This window comes from Pezoporus wallicus, unplaced genomic scaffold (genome assembly GCF_028554395.1).
Source record: "Pezoporus wallicus isolate ANWC-B61680 ecotype Strahan unplaced genomic scaffold, APGP_CSIRO_Pwel_v1 scaffold_7107, whole genome shotgun sequence".
Lineage (NCBI taxonomy): Eukaryota > Metazoa > Chordata > Aves > Psittaciformes > Psittacidae > Pezoporus > Pezoporus wallicus.
This window is the reverse complement of record NW_026642114.1, coordinates 1552397-1578622: the sequence shown is the minus strand read 5'-3', so window position 1 is coordinate 1578622 and position 26226 is coordinate 1552397. Positions and strand designations below refer to the sequence as shown.

The 26226-nt window shown below is 51.5% G+C and overlaps 1 protein-coding gene across 11 annotated transcripts in view; it reads left to right on the top strand.

The window, feature by feature from the left end:
• Positions 1–26226, top strand: part of CACNA1E (calcium voltage-gated channel subunit alpha1 E) — a 139060-nt gene that overhangs the window by 103143 nt on the left and 9691 nt on the right. For 4 of the 11 annotated variants that reach the window (XM_057427219.1, XM_057427216.1, XM_057427222.1 and 1 more), the window contains 17 exons: positions 468–527; positions 1666–1772; positions 5743–5754; positions 7581–7677; positions 8826–8986; positions 9399–9536; positions 10083–10284; positions 10483–10647; positions 11060–11170; positions 12185–12478; positions 12682–12747; positions 14739–14830; positions 15292–15457; positions 15614–15741; positions 18347–18443; positions 24705–24810; positions 25937–26044. In XM_057427219.1, the coding sequence (XP_057283202.1) occupies positions 468–527; positions 1666–1772; positions 5743–5754; positions 7581–7677; positions 8826–8986; positions 9399–9536; positions 10083–10284; positions 10483–10647; positions 11060–11170; positions 12185–12478; positions 12682–12747; positions 14739–14830; positions 15292–15457; positions 15614–15741; positions 18347–18443; positions 24705–24810; positions 25937–26044 (2110 nt within the window). Of the gene's footprint in view, positions 1–467; positions 528–1665; positions 1773–5742; positions 5755–7580; positions 7678–8825; positions 8987–9398; positions 9537–10082; positions 10285–10482; positions 10648–11059; positions 11171–12184; positions 12479–12681; positions 12748–14738; positions 14831–15291; positions 15458–15613; positions 15742–18346; positions 18444–22894; positions 22992–24704; positions 24811–25936; positions 26045–26226 lie in introns of all 11 variants that reach the window. The other 7 variants (XM_057427225.1, XM_057427223.1, XM_057427224.1 and 4 more) reach the window with 5 other exon arrangements.

Here is a 26226-nt window from a genome sequence, read left to right as displayed (position 1 = left end):
GGGACATGGATCAGGGGAGTCAGTGGCAGCACCTGCACAGTGCCATGGGGTCTGACTTCTTTCCCATCACCTTCCTTTATAAACCCTGAAAATTGCTCTCAGTTTCCCACACTTGGGGTTTGGAGCCTGGGGAGCAGACCAGGGCACCTTGTTGACAGTAAAGTAGCTTAAACTGGGGAGATGCTGATGCGCACAGGCACTGTTACAGGCGAGCATGGTTTTGGCTCACAGATTTCAGAGCTGCTTGCACCATGCACAGGAAATGTTTCCCATCCACCTACACAGGCTGGATTTATGGCTGTCCTGAACTCCTAGGGAACAGGCTAGGATGGGGCAAACAAGCCAACCCTCCATCTGCACCTGAGCCAAGCGGGCCCTGATGAGGGGTGGTGATGGGTTCTGGGTGGCCACAAGCAAGCCTGTTTGCCTGGCAGTGGCTGCAGAGCACCTGTGCCCTCTCTCTGCAGGTCCTGAGGTATTTTGACTATGTCTTCACCGGCGTTTTCACTTTCGAGATGGTTATCAAGGTAAGAGCCCTTGCAGGCTGGCTGTGCTGGAGGTGCCGAGTCCATGCAGCAAGTGGGAAATAGCTCAGGTTTTAAGTTCTGGTCCTAAATTTGGATGATTTTGGAGTCACAATGAGTGGGTGGGGAATGCACGCACCGTTCCCACCACTGCCGAGGCATGTCAGGGGTGTCGGTCAGTGGGAAGGGGAGATGGTGAGGGGACAGGAGAGGCAGCCATGAGGGATGAGGGGAGATGGGGAGGGGAATGCAAGGGCAGCTGTGAGGAGAGAGCATGAGGGGAGAGTAGGGGCAGCCATGTGGGTGAGGGGAGATCATGAGGGGAGAGTAGGGGCAGCCATGTGGATGAGGGGAGAGTAGGGGCAGCCATGTGGGTGAGGGGAGATCATGAGGGGAGAGTAGGGGCAGCCATGAGGGTGAGGGGAGATCATGAGGGGAGAGCAAGGGTGGCTGTGAAGGGTGAGAGGAAATCATGAAGAGAGAGCAGAGGCGGCCATGAGGGGTGAGGGGAAATCATGAAGGGAGAACAGGGGCAGCCATGAGGGTGAGGGGAGATCATGAGAGGGTAGCAGGGGCAGCCGTGAGGGGAGATCAGGAGGGGAGAGCAGGGGCAGCCATGAGGGGAGATCATGAGACGAGATCAGGGGTGGCCATGAGGGCTGTTCATGAGGGAAGAGCAGGGGCAGCCATGGGCTGTGAGGGGTGGCCATGAGGGGTAGGGGCAGCAGCTATATAGTGTGGGCAACTATGAGGAGGCAGACGAGAGGTGGCTGTGACTGGAGATTATGAGGGGCAACCATGAGGGGGGATTTTGAGGGGAGATCAGTTTGCCCTCAGTGACACGGTTTAGTGGTGGGGTTGATGATCTTAAAGGTCTTTTCCAACCTAGTTGATTCTGTGATGGTGACCTAAAGCCTGGTACTTAGCAGTGGGAGTCAAGAGTGCTCAGCACTGTTTTATCAGCCTCCAGGCTCCTACAGAATATGATGCTCTTTGATATATACCCAAGGTACAGGGAGGACAGGTCTGCTGCTCCCCATCAATGTCCCTGTCCCTCAGCATGTCCTGCCTGCAGCTGCTTCCACCTCATGGCCAAGCTGCTTATTCCCTGCCTGTTTTTCTCAACGTTTCTCCTCTCCAGATGATTGATCAGGGCTTGATCCTGCAGGATGGCTCCTATTTCCGAGACCTCTGGAACATCCTGGATTTCATCGTTGTGGTGGGAGCGCTGGTGGCTTTTGCCTTGGCGTAAGTGGCTGTTGTTGTCAGTTCCCTGCCTTCCCTTGCCTGGGGTGGGAGGAAGATGCAACTGTGTGTTACAGCTGCTAGACCCTGATTTTTGTTTTTATTTCTCTGCACCTTTCTGTTCTGTTTCTGGGACGGCTTCTGGCAGTGGTGCGTGGCTGCTCCGGAGATGTATTTCTCTTTGTTTGTCAAATGCTGGTGAGCAAGCAGGCAGGGATCAAGGCAAGGCAAGGTGGAGATGCTAGGAGGTTGGTGGTGAAAGTGGACTTGAAAGAGTGCAGAAGGGACTGTTAGAGAGGGAAAAAGACCTGAGGGTGGCAAAGTTATACACCTGGTATGCCTCCTGGGGTGCACAAAAAAAGCAGCGTCCTGTCAGGTAGAGCTCCCCTCCAAAGATGTTTGTGCTGGAAATGGTCCCATGTAGCTGGTGACTTTTCCTCTGCTCTAGGGAGAGAGCATTGCCCTGGATACCTGCAGGGATGGGGATGCAGCTAGTGGGGTTTGTGCCTGCATCCTTTGCAGCATCATAGTGAGGGCAGGGTGCTTGCTCTGTAGTATGTCCCCACTGAGCATCGCCTTGCAGTTTGGCACCAGTACCAAGCTTGTGGCACCCGCAGGTCTTCCTCTGCAGGGTGGCTTAATGTCTCTGGCGCCCATGCCATGGAGGGCAGGAGCATCCAGGGATGAATTTCATGCTGCTTTGCCCCACTCTGTGCTGCTGATTGGACAGGAGGTACAGTGAGAGTGCAGGGAGAATGTGCTGGTACCCAGAAAGTGGGTGCCAGTGTGACGCTTGCAGATAAGGGACACCCTCTCTTCCCCAGGGCTGTGGTTCCTCATTAGTGCCTGTGGAGGGAGAGGAGAAGAGAGGAAAGGCTCACGCTCCTTTGTCGTGCTGTTGTTCTCTCTTTGTGCTTTTGACACTGACTGCGGTGACGTTAGTGCTGGTGAGAGGGATTGGAAACCTCTCCTTGTTCACAGCTCAGGTACTGTATGAGGCCCTTGGGGTGGCTGAGTCCAAGCTCTGAGGTCACTCGATGGATTACAGCCCATAATCCATCCCTCCCTTCTCACCCAAGGCCAGGTGGCAGCTCCTTTCCTTTGCTCTTACCCACTTGCACCTTCCCTGATTCACTGTTTTTGCCTTCCTCATCCTCACCCACTTCCTCTCCTGATGCTTTCTGCCACTGCTGTCTCCTTGGGAGGAGCATAGGAGAATTCAGCTTGCTCAGCACAGGTATGAACCAGCCCCTGGGCAAAGAAGGGGGGCTGACGGCAGACCCTGGCATGGGGAAAGACCATGGGGCAGGTTTGACAGCTGAGGACGTTGCTCTGAGCCACCCAGGATAGATTCAGCATCTCCAGGGTCTGGCTGAGCCTTCTTTTGTCTGGACAGCCCCTCAGAGTATGCCAAGGTGGGGGGGCGGGCCCGAGGGCATCAGCAGCCTTAAGATGCCCTGGGTGGTTTGGGGAATTTCAGGAGGACAAGGGAGCATTTTCCTTCCAAGGCTGGAAGGAAAGTCTTCCATCAAGACTTTTTGATGGCTGGAGATCCATAGATTGATGGCTCAGCCTGCTTCTGGGTGGATGGGATGTCCTTACCCCTGCTAACAGTACCATAATCTGTTAGTTTACTGTTCTCTTGCCCCCACCCCACAAAGGTAACACAATTCCTGGAGTGGCTGCTGGGGCTGGCAGGATCCCCATGTGCCAGTGCTGAGCATGTGGGAAAGCTGCTGTGCCCTTTCTAGCTCCACTTGCCACCTGTTCCCAGCCTCCCAAGGGAAGGACAGGTCCCTTTGGGCTCAGGGCAGCTGAATTCTTAAGGGTGAGCACCCCCACTGGCTGTGGCAATGCAGCAAGAATCTATGTCGCCTGCTCACTCTTGCAGCTATAGCCAGGTAGACACCGAGTTGCTTGAGTCAGGGATGAGGGATCTTTATAATGTAAACCTGCAGTATTGTCCCCCTCCCCCACATCCGATGGTGGCTCCTGCTGGAGATGATCTCATGGCTTTGGGGGTGAGGGGAACAAAGGAGCTGCAGTGATTTCTGATGGGTTTATACATTATAAAGCATTTGTAAGAACATCTGCCTCTCCCCTTGGCAGCCCATTGCTGCTGCAGAGCTGCAGGATGTTCTACAGTTATATGTGTCCCAACCCATTGCTCTCCCTCCCTCCTTCTTTTCCTCCCTTCTTGGTTTTGAGAGGAGAACTGGTGGTGATGTTTGAATCACCTCCTTTTCTTCTCCCTCCATGAGCAGTTTGATACGGGGCTGGGGTGAGGGTAAGTGTCCTTTCTCTCCCTCTCCTTACCTCCACCACAGTGGGCAAAACAATGCCCACAGGGTGGCTGCAGTGATTGTGTGGTTGAGAGCAGCTGTTGACAGGGTAGAAGTACTTCCTGGTAGAAGTGTTGCTGGGACATGCTGTGCTGTTTGCGTTTTCTGCCCCTCTTGCCTCCCTCTGCAGTTTGGTTTTCCCACAGGGCTCCTGGGTAGCTGTGGGCAGAGCAGGAGGTCTCTTAGCTCATCCAGTGGCACCACCATCATCTGCTGGCTATTGATGCCACATCAAAATCACCAATAAGCAGATGTCCTTCTGTAAAGCCATCCCTTCGTGTGCTATAGTGGCTTCTCCACTGCCTCCTCGGAGCCCATACATCCTGGGTAATAGACTGTCTTGGCTCATCTGTAGCTCTCCATGTGGAAAGCTAATACGTCAATCCAAATGCAGCCTAAATAAAAAGCCCAATATAAAACCGTAAATCTCCAAAGAGTTAAAATTAAATTAGTTGAAATAACCAGAACCATAACTAAAGACCCTGCTCACTTTTGCCTCCCATGGCACTGTCTGATAGGCATTGTGCAAAGGAGCGGTGCTCACTTGCAGCTTTGCAGAGCTGCCGAGAGGCAGTGATGCCTCTGCCTGTGGGGTTGCAGCAGTGGGAAAGGCTGAGTGGTGAAAAGGTTGGGTGATCAGTGTGTAGCTCTCATTTTCTTACCTGGTGAGCAAGAGCAGGTGTTTCTCCACACAGAGGTACCCAGCAAAGGGGCTTCTTTCCTTGCCAAGCAGCAATTCCTTGTGCCTGTCAGCACCAGTGTCTGGAAGCAAAAATGACCTGTGCCTACTGCAGAATAATCTGGGGAGAGGCTAGTCAGAACAGTGGTCTGATATCACATCATGGAAGTGCTACAAAGTTAAACTGTCACATTTTCAACACACCTTCCATCTGTTACACTAACGTACACCTAGAATTTTGGGTTACTTTTATGTTTTTTAAGAAACATTTTACTTCTTAGGCTTTACTGACAGTGCTGAGCACTGTATGCAGGTGGCAGGGACTCAGATCAAGGAAAAGACAGAGGTTGGTTTCCAGCAAGGGACCTTGTAGACCACCTTCGCTTGTCCAAGCAGATGACCTGCTGGGTTGTAGGAGATGCTGCACTGCATCTCAGGCTCTTAATCAGTGGATTTCTTGATGGAGGTGATTTAGCAGAAATTAGCCTGTTTGAATGGGAACTACTGTAGCCTTGCAGGTAGGTTCCCACCTGCCTTTGGCTGGCTGGGGCCAAGTCCCAAGGTCTCTCCCTAACTCCTGACTGAGTAGCGCCATGTGCCTACCTGCTGTTAACCCACTGTCCCACTCTCTGCAGTTCCTCTCGCAGCAGGGGTTTCACTACGTGCCCCTCTCCTAAAATCTCCAGCAGGGTGGGCAGGGGGCTCCTGGCTTGCTGGGTGAGTCCCTCCTTGCATATAAGCCCTATCCTGGAGGATACAGGGTAGTCTACTCATCGTGCCTTTCAACCTAGACATGGGGCAGCGAGGGCTGCTACAGGGTCCCTGCACCTGAGAGACTGCAGTCATCCCCCTGCAGCTCCCCTTATGGTTTTCTTACCTTCTCTCTCTCCTCTTTCTTTTTCCTTCTCTCTTCTGGTGCTGTTTCCTGGCTGCCGGGCTGGATCGCCGACAGGAATGCTTTGGGGTAACTATGCCAGTCACGTCACTGCGGGGTGCTGCCCTGGGGAGATGGGTGCAGGCGGGTGTCTGTCTGAAACCTGGGCTGCATTTGCAGAGGCTGGAGTACGTTGTTGTGCATGCATCTCTCTATTGCCCTGGGATACATTAAAGGCGATGTGTTCTGGGAGAGTGCAGGTGGGATTTTCTTTGCAAGCAATGCAATTCCTTGCCTTCAGAGGAAGGTGCTTTCATTGCAGATTTCAACGTCTGTGTGGTACACATAGATGGTGTGAAGCACACCCAGGGCAGCAGGGCACAGAAAAAGTGGTGTCCATCTCAGAGCAGAGCGCTCTGCCCTAGCGGAGGCTTTGCCAGCACTGAAGTACCACAGGGACACATGGGATGTGGTTCATGCCAAGTGCAGGGGTCTGGGGAGAGCTCAGTCTTGGTTGTAGACTCAGCAACCAATTTCACAGGAGGCTTTCTGAAGTCTGAAGAGGTCCCTCCTTGTCAGATCTAAAGCACTGCAGTTTAATTGTCCTTGATGGCAGCTTGCACCAGCTGAGCACTCAAATCCTTGCCCCAGCCCTGAGTCAGATGCCCCAGGCATTTACCCAGGCTGTGTTACTGAGCAGAACAGGAGCTGCAAGGCTCAAAGTGAGTCCTGTTTGTACAATTGCTTCCTGTGCATTTGTGAGGCTGTGCTCCTAGGGAGGACTATGAATTAGTGGTTTGGTTGCATCTCTTCATGATTATGCCCAATATTGTGCTCCTTGTTGCATTAGCCTTTTCAAAGGAGCTGTGTAATTTGGAGCATCTGTTGTTGTAAGTCATTTCATCGATGTTTTTTGAGGGTGCCTGGTGGATCTAAACTGTGTCATCTTCACCAGGGCCTCTCTATTCCACCCTGGGTTCCAGCCCATGGGCTTTGGTTAAAAGGCAAGGTTTAAAAATGGTATTGTGGTTCTGATTAATCACCCTATTCAATAAATTAGGGTCACGAGGGGGCTTTTCTATATAACCCTACTGGTAAGCTCTGCCTCAGCTGACTTGGGGTGGAGGCAAGTACAGCCCTGATCTGGAGAGGGAGGAGAGGGCTGAGGTATTATATGTGTGTGAGATAGAACACCAGGCTGACCATGTTATGTAGTACTGATGGAATAAGGCAGAAAGCTGTAAGTGACAGCATTTATGTGAACAAACTAAGCACAGAGCAGGTGCTTCCGTAGCACTCTAACCTGAAAGTAAGGACCATGAATCTCAGGTTTAAACTGGGATGAAAAAGATATTGTGAGACACCTGCATGTACAACCCGTTGAGTGCATTTCCCTCATTTCGTTATGAATGTCTTGCAACCAGTAGTAATGGTAGAAAACAGTTTGCAATGTTGGTGGCCTTCTGCAAGCCCCATGTGCAAATGGCGCATACCTGCAGCGGGAAGCAAACCTCCTTGCCCTGTTGAGCGGCATGGCTTAGCGACGTGGGGAGAGGCAGCATGCCTTTCCTCAGGGAAAGGACACCTGGCATCACACTGCTTCCCACAACGAGGGGATTTATTAAGGTTGCTGCTCCCCAGCAAAAGGGAAAGGTGCTAATTCTGAGGAGGAGAGAATTGTTTCTTTTTCATCTCTGCCAGCTGTCACTGAGTGTGCTGAAGTAGACTCATCTAGATGGGCTGAGCACTCAGCAGTTGCACGTTTGTGGGTCCCCTGTTCCCATCCTTACGTGTGCAGGAAGTGGCAGTGGGGGAGTTGTCATCATTTGTAGCCCCTAGACAATCTATCTGGGGCTGCAAGATTATTGTCTCTCTGTTTCATTTTTGGGTGCATGTGCCTCCCTCTGATGTGATAGGACCAACAAGGGCCGGGATATCAAGACCATCAAGTCTCTCCGTGTGCTACGAGTCTTGAGGCCTTTGAAAACTATCAAGCGACTGCCCAAGCTGAAGGTAATGGTCCCTATCTCCTGTCTTACATCTGTCTTCTTCAGCATGGACCTGTGGGTGCACGGACCATTCACACTGATTTGCTCGTGAGCAATGAGCAAGTAGTTTTCGAAGCATTTGCTGTTTTCAGAGCCCCATTTTCAAGCACAACATCCTTCAGGCTGCTTCATATCTGAAGGTACAATGAGTTATTAAAAGCAAGCCTGTATCCCTGTAAGGTGTCAGAGTTAGTTCTTTTGCCAGGGAAACTGGGGCTGGAGTGGACATGAGGCAGCAAAGGCCAGGTACTCCCCTGATAAAATAAGCTGCCCTGGCTTTGCGATAGCTCAAATCTCTTTACAAAGCATCTTGCAAACACCTTTGGATTGTGTGTGCTGTGCTGTCATGGTGTTGCACTGGAGGGGGATTTCCCATCTCAATAGAGATTTTTTTTTTATGCAGCAACAGTAGGATTATGGATTTCTCTACCTTAGCTGATAGAGTATAGAACCAGAAAGGAGAAAGAGACCAAGGAAGCCCTATCTTTTTTCTTACAAGAGGTTATTTGGCTGATGCATGAGACCCAGGGTGGCACCCCAGAGACTTGGGTTTTGACCCCGGATTTCTTCCTGATCAGTGGATGGATTCAGCCCATGCCAGTTCATTTCTGGACACCTCTGTTTCCACCACAAAGCAGGGATAAGGACATTCCTCTCTTCCTTAGAGTTCTGTGGGAACTAGGCCTGAGAACACAGCCTGGGGAGGTGCTGCTATTGTAGGCAGAGGTATTTGCTCTGTCTTGTTATGTGGGATGATGTGAAACAATGAAGTGTTTACTAATTGATCTACAGTTCTGCTAATTGCATAATTGGAATAATCCCGTCTCCTACCCTGGTTGCAGAGAACATTGAGGATATAAATATTCATCTGCTTCTGTCTCAGGGGCTGTGTGGTGTCTACGTGTGTGCTGGGGGTACTCTGGGTGTTAAACTTGTTATTGAAATAGCTTTTTGCCTGTGAGAAGTCCCAGCTCTTTTCTCCTTTCCCCACCACAAGTGAAAGATGTTTTTCCACATGATAGTGGAAAATCTCTTTGTAAAGAGATTTGGTTTTGGTCGTGCGATTTGCAAAGACTGTGAGTTCCCCAAGGTGAGTTATGCCCTCTCCTTCAGGCTGTCTTTGACTGCGTCGTGACTTCTCTCAAGAATGTCTTCAATATCCTCATCGTCTACAAGCTCTTCATGTTCATCTTTGCTGTCATTGCTGTCCAGCTCTTCAAGGGGAAGTTTTTCTACTGCACTGACAGCTCTAAGGACACGGAAAAGGACTGCATGTAGGTGCCCTGTTCAGTAGGTCCGATGCCGCTGACACCTCTAGTAAAGGCAGGGTACTGTCTTCTATGGTTCTCAGTTAAGTCCTTGGTCATGACTCACTCTTGGCCATCGTCTCTTGGGGTGGACAGCATGGGCTGAGCCCTGTCCCCAGTGCTGTATCAGGACTGTGCATCCTTGCATGGGATGCGAGATGCAGAGCCCTGTATTTTGCTCCTGTTCTTTTTCTGCCTTCTGTTTTCCCATTTGCTTTTGCCCAGGTTGTTATCCAGCCTCTCCCCATTTTTCCCTCCAGCCTTGCAGGAACAGAGGTGCCCCCTCACTGTGCACACACACTGCCCCAGGGTGTGAAGCCATTGTCTCATAGTCTGGCAGCTTAAAAAGCAAGGTCATTGCTCTCTCCCAACCTTGCAGAGGGAACTATGTGGACCATGAGAAGAACAAGATGGAGGTGAAGTGCCGGGAATGGAAGCGCCATGAGTTTCACTATGACAATATAATCTGGGCTTTGCTCACTCTCTTCACAGTCTCCACTGGCGAGGGTTGGCCCCAGTGAGTATTCTGCTTCACCTGACCCCTTGAATGGGGTGGTTGGGTTAATAACTGGCTACATTCAGGCAGGATTGAGAGAGGAAATGCTGGTCAGGGAGGAGGAGAGGGACGGTGAGAAATTGCGTCAGGACAAAAGAACTTCTAGCCCCCATATGAGGCTGGGACTGTGGAGGGGTTAGCTTCTTCCTTGGGGAGTCAATGATGGGTAATTCCTTATCCTGTGTGGCTCTGAGCAATATTTTAGATCAATTTTGGAGATGACCGTAGGACTACACCTCTCTCCATGCTCATGTGAGCTTGGGCAACTTTTTTTCTCACTGTATAGAGCACAGGCAAATCCATTTTCCATCAGAGGCACAAACAAAGCACCATAAAGCAAGCTGTAGCCACTTACAAGAGTCATCCTTATAAAGTAGATTAAAGCAGAGCTTTATCTTGTCGTTGTTACAAGTGTGAACAAACAGAACTGTCGGTACAAAGGGGGTCCCGTGAGAAGTGCCACATGGGCATATCTCTGGTTGCTTTTCCTCACCTGTCTGCCCACAGGGTGCTGCAGCATTCAGTGGATGTGACGGAGGAGGACCGTGGGCCCAGTCGCAGCAACCGCATGGAGATGTCCATTTTTTATGTCGTCTATTTTGTGGTCTTCCCTTTCTTCTTCGTCAACATTTTTGTGGCTCTCATCATCATTACATTCCAAGAGCAGGGAGACAAAATGATGGAGGAATGCAGTCTGGAGAAGAATGAGGTATGGTCTGGGGAGGGGGAAAGGGGATGTTTCCATGGGGTTTCTGCAATTTCGGAGCTTGGAGCTCCCTAGATGTTGAAAAGGTGTAAGAAACTTGTGAGTCACCTGCCTGCCCAGCCCATGAAGGAAAAAAGTGTGGCAGCTGCTGTCGCCCATGTTACGATTGGCCAGGGTCTGATGCATGTTGTTTTATTCCAGAGAGCCTGTATTGACTTTGCCATCAGTGCCAAACCCCTCACACGGTACATGCCCCAGAACCGGCACACCTTCCAGTACCGGGTCTGGCACTTTGTGGTCTCCCCATCCTTTGAGTACACCATCATGGCCATGATAGCGTTGAACACTGTGGTGCTGATGATGAAGGTGAGCTGGTCAGAGTAAGCCTGTCCTGTCTGGGGCAGTGGGGAGAAGGAGGATGGGACTGGGGGGTATTTTGGTTGTTTCTAGGAGATGTTTAGAGGCAAAGTCTAAGCATGTATTCCTTGGCATAGTCACTTGAAACACCACATGCCCCAAACTGGAGGCAAGATGTTCCCTAAACAAGATGACACAAATGATCTGGACTTCTTAACTACTGCAGAAAGATCTGGATTTACTCCATGCTTCCTTCTGAGAAGGAGTGGCAGCTGGCCTGAGAGAGGTGTGGAGAGGGGAAGGATGAGATAGTCTTGAGCCAAGGAATATATATGGTCCACCACAGGTCTTCCCTGGGACAGTCTAGCCAAAAGGCTGGCAGGCCCCCTCCTAGCTATCAATGTCTCTCTCTTTCCATCAGTACTACTCTGCTCCATACACGTATGAGCTGGCCCTGAAGTACCTGAACATCGCATTCACCATGGTGTTCTCCTTAGAGTGTGTCCTCAAGATCATAGCTTTTGGCTTCCTGGTGAGTGGCTGCTCCTGTTCTTGATGAGGGTACTAATTTGGACTTTGGCAGCACACACATCACAGAGGGAAGGTGTTAATAATGTGGGGTTGTTGCTATTTATTTTGGGTCCCAGCCTGAGAGCTGCTTTTAGGCTGGAATCACTTCTTTGGTTCTCGCTAAATTTCTCACTGCTGGATGCTGGTGGGGGAAGCCACACCATTGCTTTGCTTTTTGCCTTGTTTCTGCAGTACTCTAGTGCCTGGACCCGGAGTATGTTTTGTGCAGCTGCTCTGCTAAAGCCGACTGCTGCTGCAATTATGCTGGGGGCTGCAGTCCCTTAACCCCAGGAGCCATGAGATGCTAGTGCATTGCTCTCCTTGGGCGTATCAATTGGACCAGATGTGACCAGCAGTTAGACCTCCCTGCCTCATTCAGTCTTCAAGTCCCCAGTTACTCATTTAAGACTTGAAGCCATGGACTGCCTTTTCTTCAGCTACTCTGTGGCTTATGAGCAACTGTTGGATTTGCTCTGTTATATTTTCTTTCCTGTTTGTAATGCATACTGGGAAGTGAGGTCCTGTAGCAGGAGGGTTTCTAGTTCCTTACTGCTAGCAGCACCAGCCATGGTCAAGTCTGGTGTTGCACCAACTGCTGCAAAACCAGCAGGGGCTGAGGTGGGTCTGGGTGCCCTTGAAGAGGGCAAAGCAGCCTCATGGCTGTGAGAGTCAGCTTGATGAGCAGTTGCAGCCTAACCGGGGCTGGCTGTGGCTGCTTTTCCCACTCCCTTGCACCGGGCTGACCTGTTGGATATGTGAGTCATTTCCTAGGAGAAGATGCTCGCCGCAGACACTCTTGGGTCTGCCACCATCTCAGACGCAGGAAGGTGCTCCAGACTGGTGGCGTACAAATGGGCAGCCAGGTCTCTGCTGCTGCTGCCATTGTCTGTGAGCAGCCTTGGTCTGTGGCCCAGCATCCTTCAGACTTGCCATCCCTGAGCTCAAATCTGTGTTCCCTCTTTCCTTCCTTCTGCAGAATTATTTTCGGGACACCTGGAACATCTTTGACTTCATCACTGTCATTGGCAGCATTACAGAGATCATCCTGACAGACACCAAGGTGAAGCAGGGGCTGGGAGCAGTGGGGTATACTGCTGCAGGGTGGGGGGGGTCCCACCTCCCTCTGACTCTCATCTCCTCCCAGCTGGTGAACACCAGCAGCTTCAACATGAGCTTTCTGAAGCTTTTCCGGGCTGCTCGGCTCATCAAGTTGCTGCGCCAGGGTTACACCATCCGCATCCTGCTCTGGACATTTGTGCAGTCCTTCAAGGTAAGTCCCACACATGTCCTGGTCTCATCCCAGGCCACAGTGCTGGGGTGCTGCTCCCAAATGCAGGCTGTTCCCAAGCTCTTGATGACTTGTTGGCTTGTAGGAGAGATGGATGAGCACAGCTTACCTCCTCACTGTGTGCTTTGTACTCCTCTGGAGCTGGACCTGTGCTAAATGAGATCACTCATCTGCTTTTCTTGCAGGCCCTCCCCTACGTCTGCCTCTTGATTGCCATGCTTTTCTTCATCTATGCAATCATTGGGATGCAGGTGAGCACAGACATCTCGGTGTGCATCCCTCTGGCGCGGACAGGCTGGACCACCATGTCCTCAGAGTTATGTACAGCAGGTAGCCTTGTGCCTGCCTGTTGCTTCACTTGGTCACTGTGTCCAGGAAGGTCCTGAGGGTGGAATAGCTTTTCTGGGAGCTGCAGAGCCATGTGCCCTGGAGAAGCTGCCACAGTTGGCAGTTGATTGAGTTCAGTCAAGCCCCATGGCTGCCTTTGCAACTCTTACCCTTGGAGATGCGGTCTTGGAGGCTCAGCTGGGCATCCTGTGTTGCAGCTGCTTTCAAATTTCCACCCCTTCATTTAGAAATTAATCGCTATTTCCAACTCCCTGGGAGTCCCCAGAGACTGATTTCATGCCTGAGGGACCTGGTGAGCAGCGTTCTGCCTTTCCCATCCAAATGGCTGGGTCACGGAAGTGATCTTAGCAGCCCACCATTCACCTTGTCCCTCTGCTCAGGGTTTATGTTGTAGCCGTGCCACTGATGGTCTTCTTGGGCTCCTTTGTTTATAGACCCATGATGGCCTAACAGGTAGCAGGAGGTCATCAGAGCATGGAAAGATGTAAGCTTTCCAGGCACCAGATGGTAAATAAGAAGCACGTGAGCTAAAACCCTCAGCCCCACACGTGCTGCGGGGCTGGCTCAGTTCTGTGATGACTAAATCCCACGCTGAAGATCTGACAAAGCATCTTCAACAGTGAACGCTTGGGATCTGGTGCTGCCTGATGAGTGAGCTGCTGCAGTATCCAGCACCGTTGCCTGATGAGCACCGCAAGGACAGGCAGATTCTGGGGAGGCAGAGCACAGCGCAGCAAACCCCACAGAGGGTGCTTGGCAGTGCTGGTATTCAGTCTCTTCCACGCCATCTCTCCTGCCCTGAGAATCCTGTGGCAGGTTGTCGCTGCTCTCATGTTGGCACTGGCTCCAGGTGTTCTCTATGCTAAACAACCACAATCTGACTCAGCCCCTTCCCTGCCGGGTGGTAGTATCTGATTTTTTTATTTTTTTTTCTTAACACCATTGTGAACAAATCCCCAAGCAGTAAAGTCTGTGGGTGTTATTTGAGCAAAATAGCTGGAGGCAGAAAATATTCTACAATTACACATTCCAAAAAACCTGTACAGGGAAAAAATACTCCGTACTTGGTATATTTTTAGGTTCACAGAAAGTGGAATAAATATTTAACAGTAATAACAGCACATTTTTTCCTATTTGAGGCACTTTACGAACATTTGTAATGTCTTATCATGGCCTTGGCTGTGGGTCATTATTAGGGTATTGTCCACATCTGGGGCTTTGTTGCCTCTTTTCGCCTTGGGAATGGTAGTTCCAGGTGTCTGGCTGTCCATGGTGGGTTAGTGGTTGGTTTGTCCCTATCTCACTGAGCCCTTCCCTACCCTGCATTGCTGTGCCCAACCCCAGCACCACAGACTATTTACCCACAAAGGGAAAAGCTCCTGGGAGATTCCAGGACCATGGCCCAGCACCTACCAGGGTAGTGCGATTCGTCCCTGCGCCTCCAGCATGTTGAAGACTAGTGGGTGCTGTGCAGTGCTCAGACGATGCCCGTAACATGGCAGAGGGATGGATGTCAAGCACTTGGGCTCTATTGATCCCAGGTCCTCTGTGCTCCTGTTTCCATGGCAGCTTGGCCTCTTGCAGCCTTTGCCGCCTACCACAAATCTCTGCTGAGGAAAGGAGATTCTCTTTCCCCAATGGCTGCATAGCGCCAGCTCCTCAGTGTGCTGGCTGTGCACCAGTGTGTTTGCTGGGGTGCTTTTCCATGACGGATTGTGCAGAGGGTGGATGTTGACTGCTCTGGGGGCCAGCTGTGCTGAGGGTGGTGGACCTTGGGCAGGATTGGTCCCTGCGGTACAGGGCTGTGTGCCCATGAGGGAGGTAAATGCGCAGCCACTTCCCCAGCCAATGAGTTCTTGCCTGAAGAGCTGAGCCCTTTTTCTCCCTCCTGTAGGTTTTCGGCAATATCAAACTAGATGAAGAAAGCCACATTAACCGGCACAACAACTTCCGCAGCTTCCTGGGCTCCCTGATGCTCCTCTTCAGGTAAGCAACCATCAGGCTCCTTTGGTGTAGTGTTTTTGGGTGGAAGTGTGCTAGGAACCAGGCTGGACAGGTTCTCATTGCAGGCTGTTTGGTAGAGGTCAGCTTTTGATACTGGAGACCAGCTGGGCAAGCACACAGTTGCAAGAGCTCAGGAGCCCCTTCCCCTCCCACCTCCTCTCCATCCTGCCCCAAAAAGGATGTCTGTCTCTCTGGGTTTTGGATCATCTGGCTGGGGGGGGAGTCAGCCCCATGTGCCTGGAGCTACACCCTGGCATGGGTGCACTCCTGTGGGTCCAGCTTAGTTGCTGCTGACCCAGTGCCTCTCTCCTCTGCGTGCCAGAGATGTGTTTAATTTGGGCAGGAGGTTGCCTAGCTCCTTGTGTGGTTTCTGCCTGGGGCATCCTGCTCTAGCTCCATCTTGTGCCATCACAAGCTGCTGAGCATGGTTGTGTTGGGCACAGGAGTGCCACGGGAGAGGCATGGCAGGAGATCATGCTGTCCTGCCTGGAAGGCAAAGGCTGTGAGCCAGACACAACGGCGACATCTGGGCAGAACGAGAATGAACGCTGCGGCACTGACCTGGCTTATGTTTACTTTGTCTCCTTCATTTTCTTCTGCTCTTTCCTGGTGAGTTCCTCCCCCTGAGAGCCCTAGGGGTCCCCTTCATCAACACCTGAACCTGCACCCAGAGTCATCTTCCCACAATTAACTCTTCCTTCCCTCTCCCCTTCTCTGCTCCCTCTCCCCCCGCTTTCCTTTTTGTCATTTTCCTTTTTTACTCAGATGCTCAACCTGTTCGTGGCAGTCATCATGGACAATTTTGAATACCTGACTCGGGATTCCTCTATCCTGGGACCTCACCATTTAGATGAGTTTGTCCGGATCTGGGCAGAGTATGACAGAGCAGCATGGTATGTAGTCAGGTCCTTCTCTCCCAAGCAGCCTCTTAGAGCTGGTTTTAAATGGGTGTCTCAGTCTTCTACTACTGGAAACCAGCTGCGATGCCTGGGATGGTTAGGGAAGGGCTGCTCTCGCCTGTGGTCCTTACAAGGGCAGCACCTGGTTCCTACAGTGCCTGGTGGCAGAGGTGTCTTAGATAATGTTCACGGTTTTGCCATAGTATTTATCCTGAGTGCTGGAGGTTCCTGCTCTTCCTCTCCTCCCAGCCTCCTTCCCAGTCCCTGTGCACCAGCTGGGTGCCTCTGCTCTGAGACCAGTTCCATCGCTTGGTCCCCAACACCCACAGCTCCCCACCAAAGCAGGGCTTAGTGTGATTTGTTGTCAGCCCTGAGGACCTTGTTTCGAGCATGTTTGGGTTTGGGGACTTGCGTTTCCACACTGGCCAGCCTGCTTGCCCCTTAGAGGTGAGAAGATTTTGTTTTGTGCCTTTGCTGATGAGGACCCCAGCAAACATGCATTTGCAGTCAGCAGCCTTTTCCCAGCAATGGGACAGGTTTATAACAGCTGTACATACCCTGAGTGGCCAGGCTTTAGCTCTGCTACCACTGCTGCTGCAGAGAACTTGCTCTCTGTTACTCCTCCTAAGGTGGTCTGGAGCATTCCTAAGGCAGTGGGGAGCCCTTGGCAACTTTAGGAGCATGTATGCCCTCCACTCAGTCCCAGAACTTTTATAGCCCCTTCCTCATTCTCACAACCCAGAGACAGCCTCTGGACCCCATGACCCACTACTGCTGTGCTAAGGAGCATGAGCAATCTAAGCTTGAGAGCTCTTGGCAGCCACACACACTCCCTTTGGAAACTCTTCACCTCCACTGCTAATGTCCTGCACCTCGAGAGACCAGCTCCAGCCAAGATATTTTTTTTTCATGTCTGATATCAGCAGATCCTGGCACAGTTTCCTCCACCATTTGTGTCCAACCCTGTGTAGCCCAGTGCTGGCCAGGTTCCTCCCTGCATGCCTCCTCCAGCACTCTTGCTGCTGTGCAAGGCCTCTGTGGGCAGATGGGTTTGCTTGTTAGTGGGTGAATATGCCCTGTACAAGGGGGAGAGGTCAGCATGGGTGAGTAGATGTCCTGATGGACAACTGGAGAAGGGAGAGGAGGTGAAAGCAGTGAAACACCCAGCTGCTCCACACCTGCAGCTTTTGGGAAGGATTTCTTCACACCATGTACTTCATTCACTCTCACCCCATGTGTTGGTGGCCTGCGTCTCCAGGACAGTCACTCGGAAAACATACCTGACCTGTTCTATTGATGCCATGCACTCTTCTGATTTCTGAGCAAGCCATGCACTTTTGTCATGATATGTGGCCAGTGGTTAGGGGATGTGCACAGGAACTCGTGGTGCTGGGCCCCTGGAGGCAGCCCTAGCCCCAGTTGCTGGATGAGGAATGGGTGAGTACATCCGAATAGGTCCCTCTACTTGAGTGGGGCAGCAATTCTGCATTCTGACACCTAGACCATCACATGAAGGTCTCACAAAGAAGCTGCCCAACACCAAGGAGGCTTAGGGATGGATTTTACCTGGCTGGTTGGGTTAGCTTTGGCCAGTGATGGAGAGGGGATGGAGAAAAGCAAGGAGAAACCAGAAACAAAGGTGCTCAGTAGACAGGAACGCTCTTCTTTGCCTCCTTGCGTGATTTCCCTCCAGGCTTGTCTAAGGATGCCCAGGAGGCTGCAGCATGCTGCACCTCAGCACTTCCACCCCACATGGTCCTGCTTCCCAAAGGGCTCTGGTCTGGAGCAGAGTGTGGAGCAGAGCATCTGATGGTCCCTGCATGGTCCTGCCAGCTCTCTGCCTTGACCGTTTTGTTATTTCAGCTGGAGCAGGAGGGATATGGGTTGTATCCTGCGATGATTGCACCCTGCTCTGGGGAGATGTGCTTCTGTGGGCAAGAGAAGGGGTGTGTGTATGGGAGGGTTTGCTTCCAATAATGTGTAGCTTTGGCAGAGCATGATCTGGTGGTCGGAGCACAGGACCGGACCATGAGAGACGTAGGTGCTAGTGCCACAGCCACTGCTCACCAGCTGGTCACATTATGTCTCCCTGTGCCAGGTTCCCCAGATACTACAGATACAAGTGACTCAGCTTCCAATCTCCCTGGGACCTTGTGAGGACCAAAGAACTGGCCAAGAAAGTGCAGGTTTTCTGGTGTGTGGTAGGACACAACTCCACCAAAAGTGCTTGTGGTGACTCGAACCAAACCAAACGGCAGGATCACCCCATCTAAAATCCCAGCCCTCTCGTACCAAATGTAGGCAGCCAGAGGCACAGTGAGAAAGGGCGATGGGGTGGTGTTCACTGCCAAAAATTGTTCATCTCCACAGGGTCAAGATGGGTCACTGTGAGGATGTATGAGCTGACTCATAGTGGAGAAGGCAGTAGCTGATTCTCACAGCTTTCCCCTCTCTGGGCCTGACTGAACCGGAAGGAGAAGAGCCATGGACCCCCCCAGGGTCTTGCTCCACAGATGGCCCCAGCAGCCCCTGGTTAGGCTTTCCATCCTCCCCTCCACCCTCTCAGTGTCCTATTAACCCACCTGTGCTTCCTTTGCAGCGGCAGGATCCCGTATAAGGATATGTACAAATTAGTACGGGTGATCTCGCCTCCTCTGGGCCTAGGAGAGAACTGCCCCTACAGGGTGGCGTGCAAGGTTTGCCTCCCAGTCCTCTGCCACAACCTGGCCACGGGACGCACCATCCACCCCTCCTTCCCCCTGCTCCACCACCACCGCGCCTCCTGAGGGAACCCTGATGTTGCTTTCCTTCGAGTTTAAAGAGGTCCGCGGCCTCCCAGAGCCAGCAGCTGTCCCCCTCAAGGGGAGGCATGAGTGGGGCCAGGGGGGCTCAGAGCCTCCCAGGGTGGGTTTCAACAAATTGCATCCCCCAGCCAGCCCCTTGCCCCAGCTCCATCCATGCAGAGAGCCTCAAAGGGTGCCAGGCCAAAATGCCACCATCCCTGCTTGGCTTTTCAAAGTACCTTCACGTGGAAGCAGGAGTTCTGAGCAGGGGAGCTTAGATGTGCTTTGCTCCTAGGGAGGAAAGGGGGAAACAAAGGCTTGTTTGGGATTTTGTCATTGTTTTAGGGAGTGAGGACTGGGGGGAGGCCAGAGTGACTCCTCTCCCTGGTAGAGTACCAGTACCAAACAGACCCTTACTCAAGTGTGGTTCTTGGAGGACATATGACCATATCTCTGGGGAACAGGACTCTTGCTAGCCTTGTCCTTAGCTTGTCAGACCTGCCTGGGAGGTGGTGGGACCTGGTCATATCTCTGGAGCCTAAAGGGTTCTCTCACTCTGCATGAGCCAAGCTGCTGGCCGTGAGTGCACAGCAGTGACTTGGTGTCCTTGTGTATCTCTGACTTGCACATTTGGTTCGTTGGGGATATTAATTTTATCCCGGGGCAACTGTTGGGCAAAATCCTGTGCCTGCTGCCTTCTCTGAAGTGCCATGACACCTAAGTGTCTGTGGCATGAAAGGATGAACTGCAAAGCTTGTTCTTCCTTCTGCTTCCCTCACAGTATCTGAGGACATGTACAAGGGAAGCTCAGATGCCCTCAGCTCTTAATCTTGGTTCTGCAAAGGAATAGGGCTCCTTGGTGTGGCATGGTGTAACCACCACATCCTTCTTGTCATATCAGTAATGCTTCTTCCAGCCAGCATCCCTAAAATGGGTCTGTCTCCCTCCACAGCTGGAGGGATGTGGGAATGATGCACACATTTGAAATCTTGAAGTAGACCACCGGAAGTAAAGCCAAACAAAACAAGGTCTGGATTCTCAGTCATCTCATTAATGAAGAGGTATTTAGGGATAGGAGACTTCTTGCAAGAATCTCAGATGACTCATCTGTTCAAGGAGGGGCTCCTTGCAGTCTTTCCACTTCTGTCTGTCCCATCTCTGGCAAAGGATAGTGGCTTTGCTGAGGACGTTTGCTCAGGTCCTTGCAAACAGAGGATACCTTCAGGGAGAATTGCTGGTCTTTTCAATTGACCACAGGGCTTCACTGGCAAATGCTGCTCTCCTAAGCTGGATCACTTGGTACTCAGAAAGGTACCTGTAGTTCTTCCTAGGAAGAACGAGCTCTGTGGGACTTTTTCCGATGATTCTGCCCAGAGCAGTGAAGGTGGAGAAGGAGAAGTGGAGGCAAAGAGAGTGAGACCAGCTTCTGCTGTCATGTCCCTATCTCTTCCTTGTGTTACCTTCATCTTCTCCTCCCTCTGCACTGGGTACTTCAAGGACATGAGATTTTCAGGGATTCCTACTGCCCTGCAACAATTCCCAAAAGGCAGCTGATGAAGCAAGAAAACCCACATGGTTGTTGCATCTTTCCACCATGGTCCAGATCCCCAAATGCCAACCCAACCTGCCCACCTTTCTGTTTGGTGAGCCTGCCCTGCACATCACAATGCACAGGTTTTACCTCCCTGGAGCCCACACCCCTATCCATGTGATGATGATTTGTAGAAACAACCACAGATGTGTTTATGGAGTGGTGGACAGCCTGCTCTGGAAGAGATGGGTCTGAGGAAAGGATGCAACACAGTGGTACAGCATGGTATGGAAGAATACCCACTAGGCTATCCTCAGGTGGGCTAAGAAAGGGGCATTGACTTCCCTTGGAAGTTCAGCAAGCTCTGTCCTTATGCTGGGAGAGCAGGTCTTGTAACCATGTCTTTCTGGGATTGTGTCCTGGCAGCCTGCTCCACTTTTTGGGGGTATCTCTGCCTTTCTTCACCCCTTCTGCTTCTATCAGTCATGCAAAAGTGAGCCAAGGCATCACTTCTGTCCCCGAAAAGTAGCCCTTGAGATGGCCAGGGGTCAGGTGAATGCTCCACAGACATTGACATCACCTATTCCTGAATCAGTTCTCACATCACTTGCTATTCTGGTGCTCTGTCAGCCTTGTATGGCCCAGTGCTTATTTTGTAACCACAGGAAGACTACACATGTCCCCCAGATTTCCTCCTCTATCACTCACAAGGTCCTCTCAGAGTACCACGATTGAGCCATCAGTGCCTGGTGGTTTTACAGGTCACTCTGGGCCATAGCTGTAGGTCACATCTCTGCCCAGTCACAGGACAGAGGGTCAGCTCTCCCATCAAGGATGTGCCTGTGCTTGGACCAGCCCCTAGGAGCCATCCTGTTCAGATGAATGACGTTCCATGTGCCTGCCTGTGCTTTGCTTCATGGGGATGTGGTTTGTGGGCACTGCTGTACTGCTCAAAATGCTTTAAGATCCCTGCTCTGAGAAGCAGCAGTATGTGCAGCCCATGTGTGAGAATAAAACAGCTCTTGTGTGGTCCTTCTTGGGTACTGATGCAAACACTTCCTTACACAGAAATCCATTCCTTCTTCATTGTGTGGAGAATCTCAGTATGAAAGACAGTGTTTAATGTGTGCTGGGTATGCTAAAAAAAAACCCTTGCCAGGAAGGGTGTGTGGAAGATCATTGTCTTGCTTTCTTTTTGCACTGAGTTCATGTATAAAAATTTTGAAGCCATCTTCTCCCCTTCAGACACCCCAAGTTGGTGCACATGCAGCTCTGCCAAGATGCTGCTTATAGACTCCAAACCTTGATATTACTTCTTGATCATCCCACTTAATATTCTCCAGTATTGTCATCAATCCTCTTTCCAACCCATTTAGGGGTGTCTGGTCTCAAAGGGGATAGCTTGCCTAGCCTGTTCTATACCTGCACCCCAAAAGCTCCTGTTGTGGTCATCACTGTGTTTACATCCGGAATGTCAGGACTTATCTTGGTGGGGGACCTCTTTGGCCAGGAGTCTGCTTCAAAACAGTGGCACCCTTTGAGGAGATATGTTCTCCCCTTTCCACACTTCTCTGAGCACACGGGTAGGGAAGAATCCAAGATCCCATGGGGAGTGCCTAATTTTTTAGCAGCCACCCCAGATGAAATGGGTTCCTCTTCAGAAGCATCCTCACAGCACAGCTCCAAGGGTTGATGCCTTTGCGGTTGTGAGGTTGCCCTTGCCCATTAACAATGTTGAGCATTGCAGTGCAGGACAGAAGCCTGGTGCAGGGGAAAGAAGAGGTGGCCGAGCCCAGGATCCCTGGGAGATGGTACTTGAGCAGCCTCCTGGATGTGCAGAGAGAGGAAAACAAGCCTGGCAGAGGGCTCAAGGCATCATCAGGTGGCCCATTTTGGCAGAGTTCCTCACCGCAGCAGTCCTAGGCAGGACCTTATAGAGCAGAGGAGCATGAGGTGGGGGTCCATCCTAGCTGCCTCCCTTGGGAAACCCAAATGAACACCAATGTTGGAAGGCCCAAACAGCTGCCTCTGCTGAGACTCTTTAAACTCCAACCTGGTGGAACTTGCAGCCGCATGTGGGAGAGAGCCAGGGCGGGAGCATGGCATGTACAACTTTTCCTCCCAGTTTTGTTTTTTCAGCCAATTCAGCATGCCTTTTGCACTGGTGCATGGTGGGAAAGTGGTCCATCCGCAGAGCCAGACGGAAGCAACTGGGCATCTTCCTTGGACAAGTGACCCTGGCCCACTGCCTTCTATGCAAGATGCTGCCTCCCAATTGCATAGACCTTACGAGCTGGGGATACACAGCCTTCCAGCTATGGGTTAGGTGGCAATGCAAAGCAATACCCAGGCCCCCCAGGAGGGAAGACACTACGGAGGCCACAGAGCACTGTGGTGCAGACCACCATTATCTCAAATAACCCATGGCTTGAGTGCCGTGTATCTGATTTATACCACTCGCACACAGCCCTGGAACCTGTGGGACAAGTTGGGGGCTGCTGGAGGGCTTTAGGAAAGGGGTTGAGACCAGAGAAGGGCCCCCAGACTGCTAGCGAGACAGGCGCTTGAGGCCAGCAGCAGAGAGGAGAGGGGTGAGTTGCTTTCTGCCAGCATTCCTGGGTCTGTGTGAGCAGTGCTATAAATCCACATCAGGACAGTCTGTCATGTATGATTTGCCTTGATTAACAGGTTTCCTGTTCTTCTCCTGTTTGTCCGTTTGTTTTTTTTCTCTCCTGTTTTCCTGTACTATTTTTGTTTGTATGTTTTCCTGCTCTCTGGGAATGCCTCCTCTCTCTCTGCATCTCCCTCCCTCCCCTACCCCCTCCATGAGCAGTGGCCGAATCCATTACACTGAGATGTATGAAATGCTGACTCTTATGTCACCACCGCTAGGCCTCGGCAAGAGATGTCCTTCCAAAGTGGCCTATAAGGTAGATCAACCCTTCCTTCTATGTGGGCTAGAGCCAAGGAGGAGCTGGGGCTCAAGGGAGCTGGGGGCGGGGGGAGCTGGGGAAGCATTTGGGGTATCCAACATGTGTTTAGCTCACTCCTGGGGAGCCTGGTGTCCTCAGAAGAGTCCTGGCCATGCTGGCTGGTCTCCATTGCCCACACATGTGACACTGCTGTGGTCAGTTGCAAGCCTGGGGAGCTCTGGGGTGGAAGAGGAGTGGCAGGATCAGCAATAGTGTGGAAGTGGGAGGGTTGGAGAAGATGTGGTGAAGAACAACCCCATAGCACAGTTAGGAGTGAAATGTCTTCAGAAGCTCATTGACCCAAGCTCTTTGCCTAGGCTTGGAACCATCCTTGTTCCAGCCAGTGCAGAAACAGGGCTAAAGCATATGGAGATGGGAAGCAGGTGAGCAGCAAGGGCATATCCTGTAGGAGCAGCTCTTTAGTGCATAAGGAGCCAAGCACATAAGTATAGCCTACCCCAAGAATGACTTGTGCAAGGCAAAGCCAGGTGTCTTCAAAAGGTGTCTCTGAGTTTTACCCCTTGTTCCTCTTGAACTAGAGGTTGGCGGTCAGCTTATGGCACTGGCACAGCGTGCTCCCAGCTGCATAGGCATGGAGCAGGAGCACGGGAAGCCCTGAAGGACATGGGGTGGGAGCTGTGTGGCTTTGCTGAGGGTAGCAGCTGCTAGGACAAGACCCAGAGCTACAGGACCATGTGTTTCCCAGGTCTGGAGCAAACTGAAGTTTTTCTTGGTCATGGGCTGTTTCCTGCAGCCCTTTCAACGAAGGGGGGATTTCTGCACACTTACAAACACTCTGCCACTCTCTCCAGCTCCCACATGTTCACACATGCATACATCCACCATCACACTTTCCCAGGAGAAAAAGGGAGGCTTGAAGGCAGGAAAAGGACATGAGAAGCTGAGTGAAAAGGAATGGGCAGGGAAGGGTTGACCCAAGGTATTCACAAAGCAAAATATACTCTCTGGAAAGTGGATCTGGTCACTTCAGTTTGCACCCCGCCTGCCCAGGGTGGGGAAGGAGCATGGCGTGTCTAACCTGCCCTGGTTGCCCTTCTCTCTTTCCTTCTGCACTTTTCCTACCCCTCCTTCCCTTCCCCATCCTTGAATAATTTGGACCCTGTGCATGTGCTGGCAAACTTCATCTCTGAAAGACGCAAAAAGGGAGCGCCAGGATGTAGCATGCTAGAGGATTCCAGCCAATCTGAAGTCCCTGAGGGTTAGGGACCCTCCTCTCACCTGCCCAAGGTGGGAAGGGTTGAGAGCTGGAAAGCCAAACCACCCGGGGAACGGAAACCTGAGCCCCCTCTCCCTTTCCCGAGCATCTCCCACTGCTGCATCCCTGATGGATCAGACGTGTCTTCCCAAAGTGCCGGGAAGTGCCATGGCAGCCCTGGTGCTGTGGGGAGGGGTCTCAGGGGCCGTTCCAGGGGTGCAGGAGGAGCCCTGGAAGGCAGTGAGCCGGTGTCCTGGGGTGGAAGGAGCCAGGGGGGTGGCGGGACGATCCTTGCCCTTCTTTTTTGGCTGTGCTGTTTTGACACTCTTTGTTGCTTTTTATTTTTTATTTTTTTTTCCCCTTTTGTTTAACGTTTAATTTCTTTTCCTCCAGCCTGGTCGATGTGTTTTTCGATATTGTTTTCCGTCCGCTGTTTTCTTCTCTCTCTTGCGCAGAGACTGGTGATGATGAACATGCCCGTGGCTGAGGACATGACAGTCCATTTTACCTCCACCTTGATGGCGCTGATACGCACAGCCTTGGACATCAAAATTGCCAAAGGTGAGGTCAGTGGGGTAGAGAGGGGTCAGAGACAGCAGGTTTTCAGAGTGACCATCACTCATCCTTTGGGCAAGCTGAAGACATCACAGCCAAATTGGGGTTGGCCACCTAGAGCCTGGCAAGTGGATGGAAGTGATTACCTTGAACAGGCAAATTTCTGCTGCTTTCTATTAAAACAAACAAACAAATTTATTCCTTTTGGGAAGAGGTGGCCATTTTTCCACTAGAAACTTCTTCTGGAGAACAGAAACGGCTTGATGTTCAAACTGTGTAATAGAGGAGAGAGAGAATTCCCTTCCTCCCCATGTATAAAACCAAACCAAGCAGGGAAAAGATCACATGTGCTTGACTTGCTAAAGCTGTGGGGAACAGAAATCTCTCTCTCAAGGAAGATAGCACCTGCTTTGTTGTTGTTGCTGGAAACACTCTGATTCATCAGATGAAAAACTTTCTGCAGAAACATGCCATTATCAAGAAAACATCCCCTGTTTTCAACAGCTCTGCTTTTGGAAGAAAACCCAACCCAGGGCAATATATCGTCAAAAGCCCAGTGATCAGACAGCTCCTTACGTCCCTCTAAATAAAGCAGAGATTTGAACCTGGGTCTCCTACAGCTTGGCTGAGTTGCCCTGGGCTTAGGTGTCTCCATTTGACATGTGTTGACAGCTCCCTTTGAGTTCTTCTAAAGCTCAGCAAACCTCTTCACCACTGGCCAGAAAGCTCTGCTTGCACAGCATCACGGAGTATTTAAGGATTTCAACCAAATAGAGCTGCTCTTTCACCAGCACATGATCCACTCACCAGAAAAGAGAAAGTGGGGCAGCAGCAGGTGTGTGTGGGCTGGAGTAGGATTGGAGGTGCAGAGATGGACCCAAGGCAAGCTTGAAGATGGCAGCTTTGAGTGGGAGGGCAGAGGATGGGGAGATGGAGGCACATACAGAAGAGATGGTTGGAAAGTTTCCCTGTGAGAGCAGGAGACCAGGCTCGTTGATGCAAGACTGCCCTTTCATCCCAGAGCCGTTTCCTGCTTGTGAACCTCACTTCAGGATGGGAAAGGGGTGATTTTAGTTGAACCCTGGTGCCAGGTCTTGATGTACATGGGTCATTTTTCCCCCCGCTGTTCAAGGTGGTGCAGATTGGCAGCAGTTAGACTCTGAGCTTCAAAAGGAGATCCTGACCATTTGGCCTCACCTGTCCCAGAAGATGCTTGACCTGTTGGTACCCATGCCAAAAAGTGAGTCTCTTGGGGGGGGGAGGGGGGGGGGAGGCTGTCATTGCTGTCAAGTTCCTATCATGCCTGCAGCAACTTCTTTCCAAGTGGGGAAAGGGTTTGTGTTGCTACAGGCTGGCTTCTGCCTTGCTCTGCCTGGCTGCTTGGGAACCCTCTTTGAAAAATACCCTGCCAAACCCAGTCTC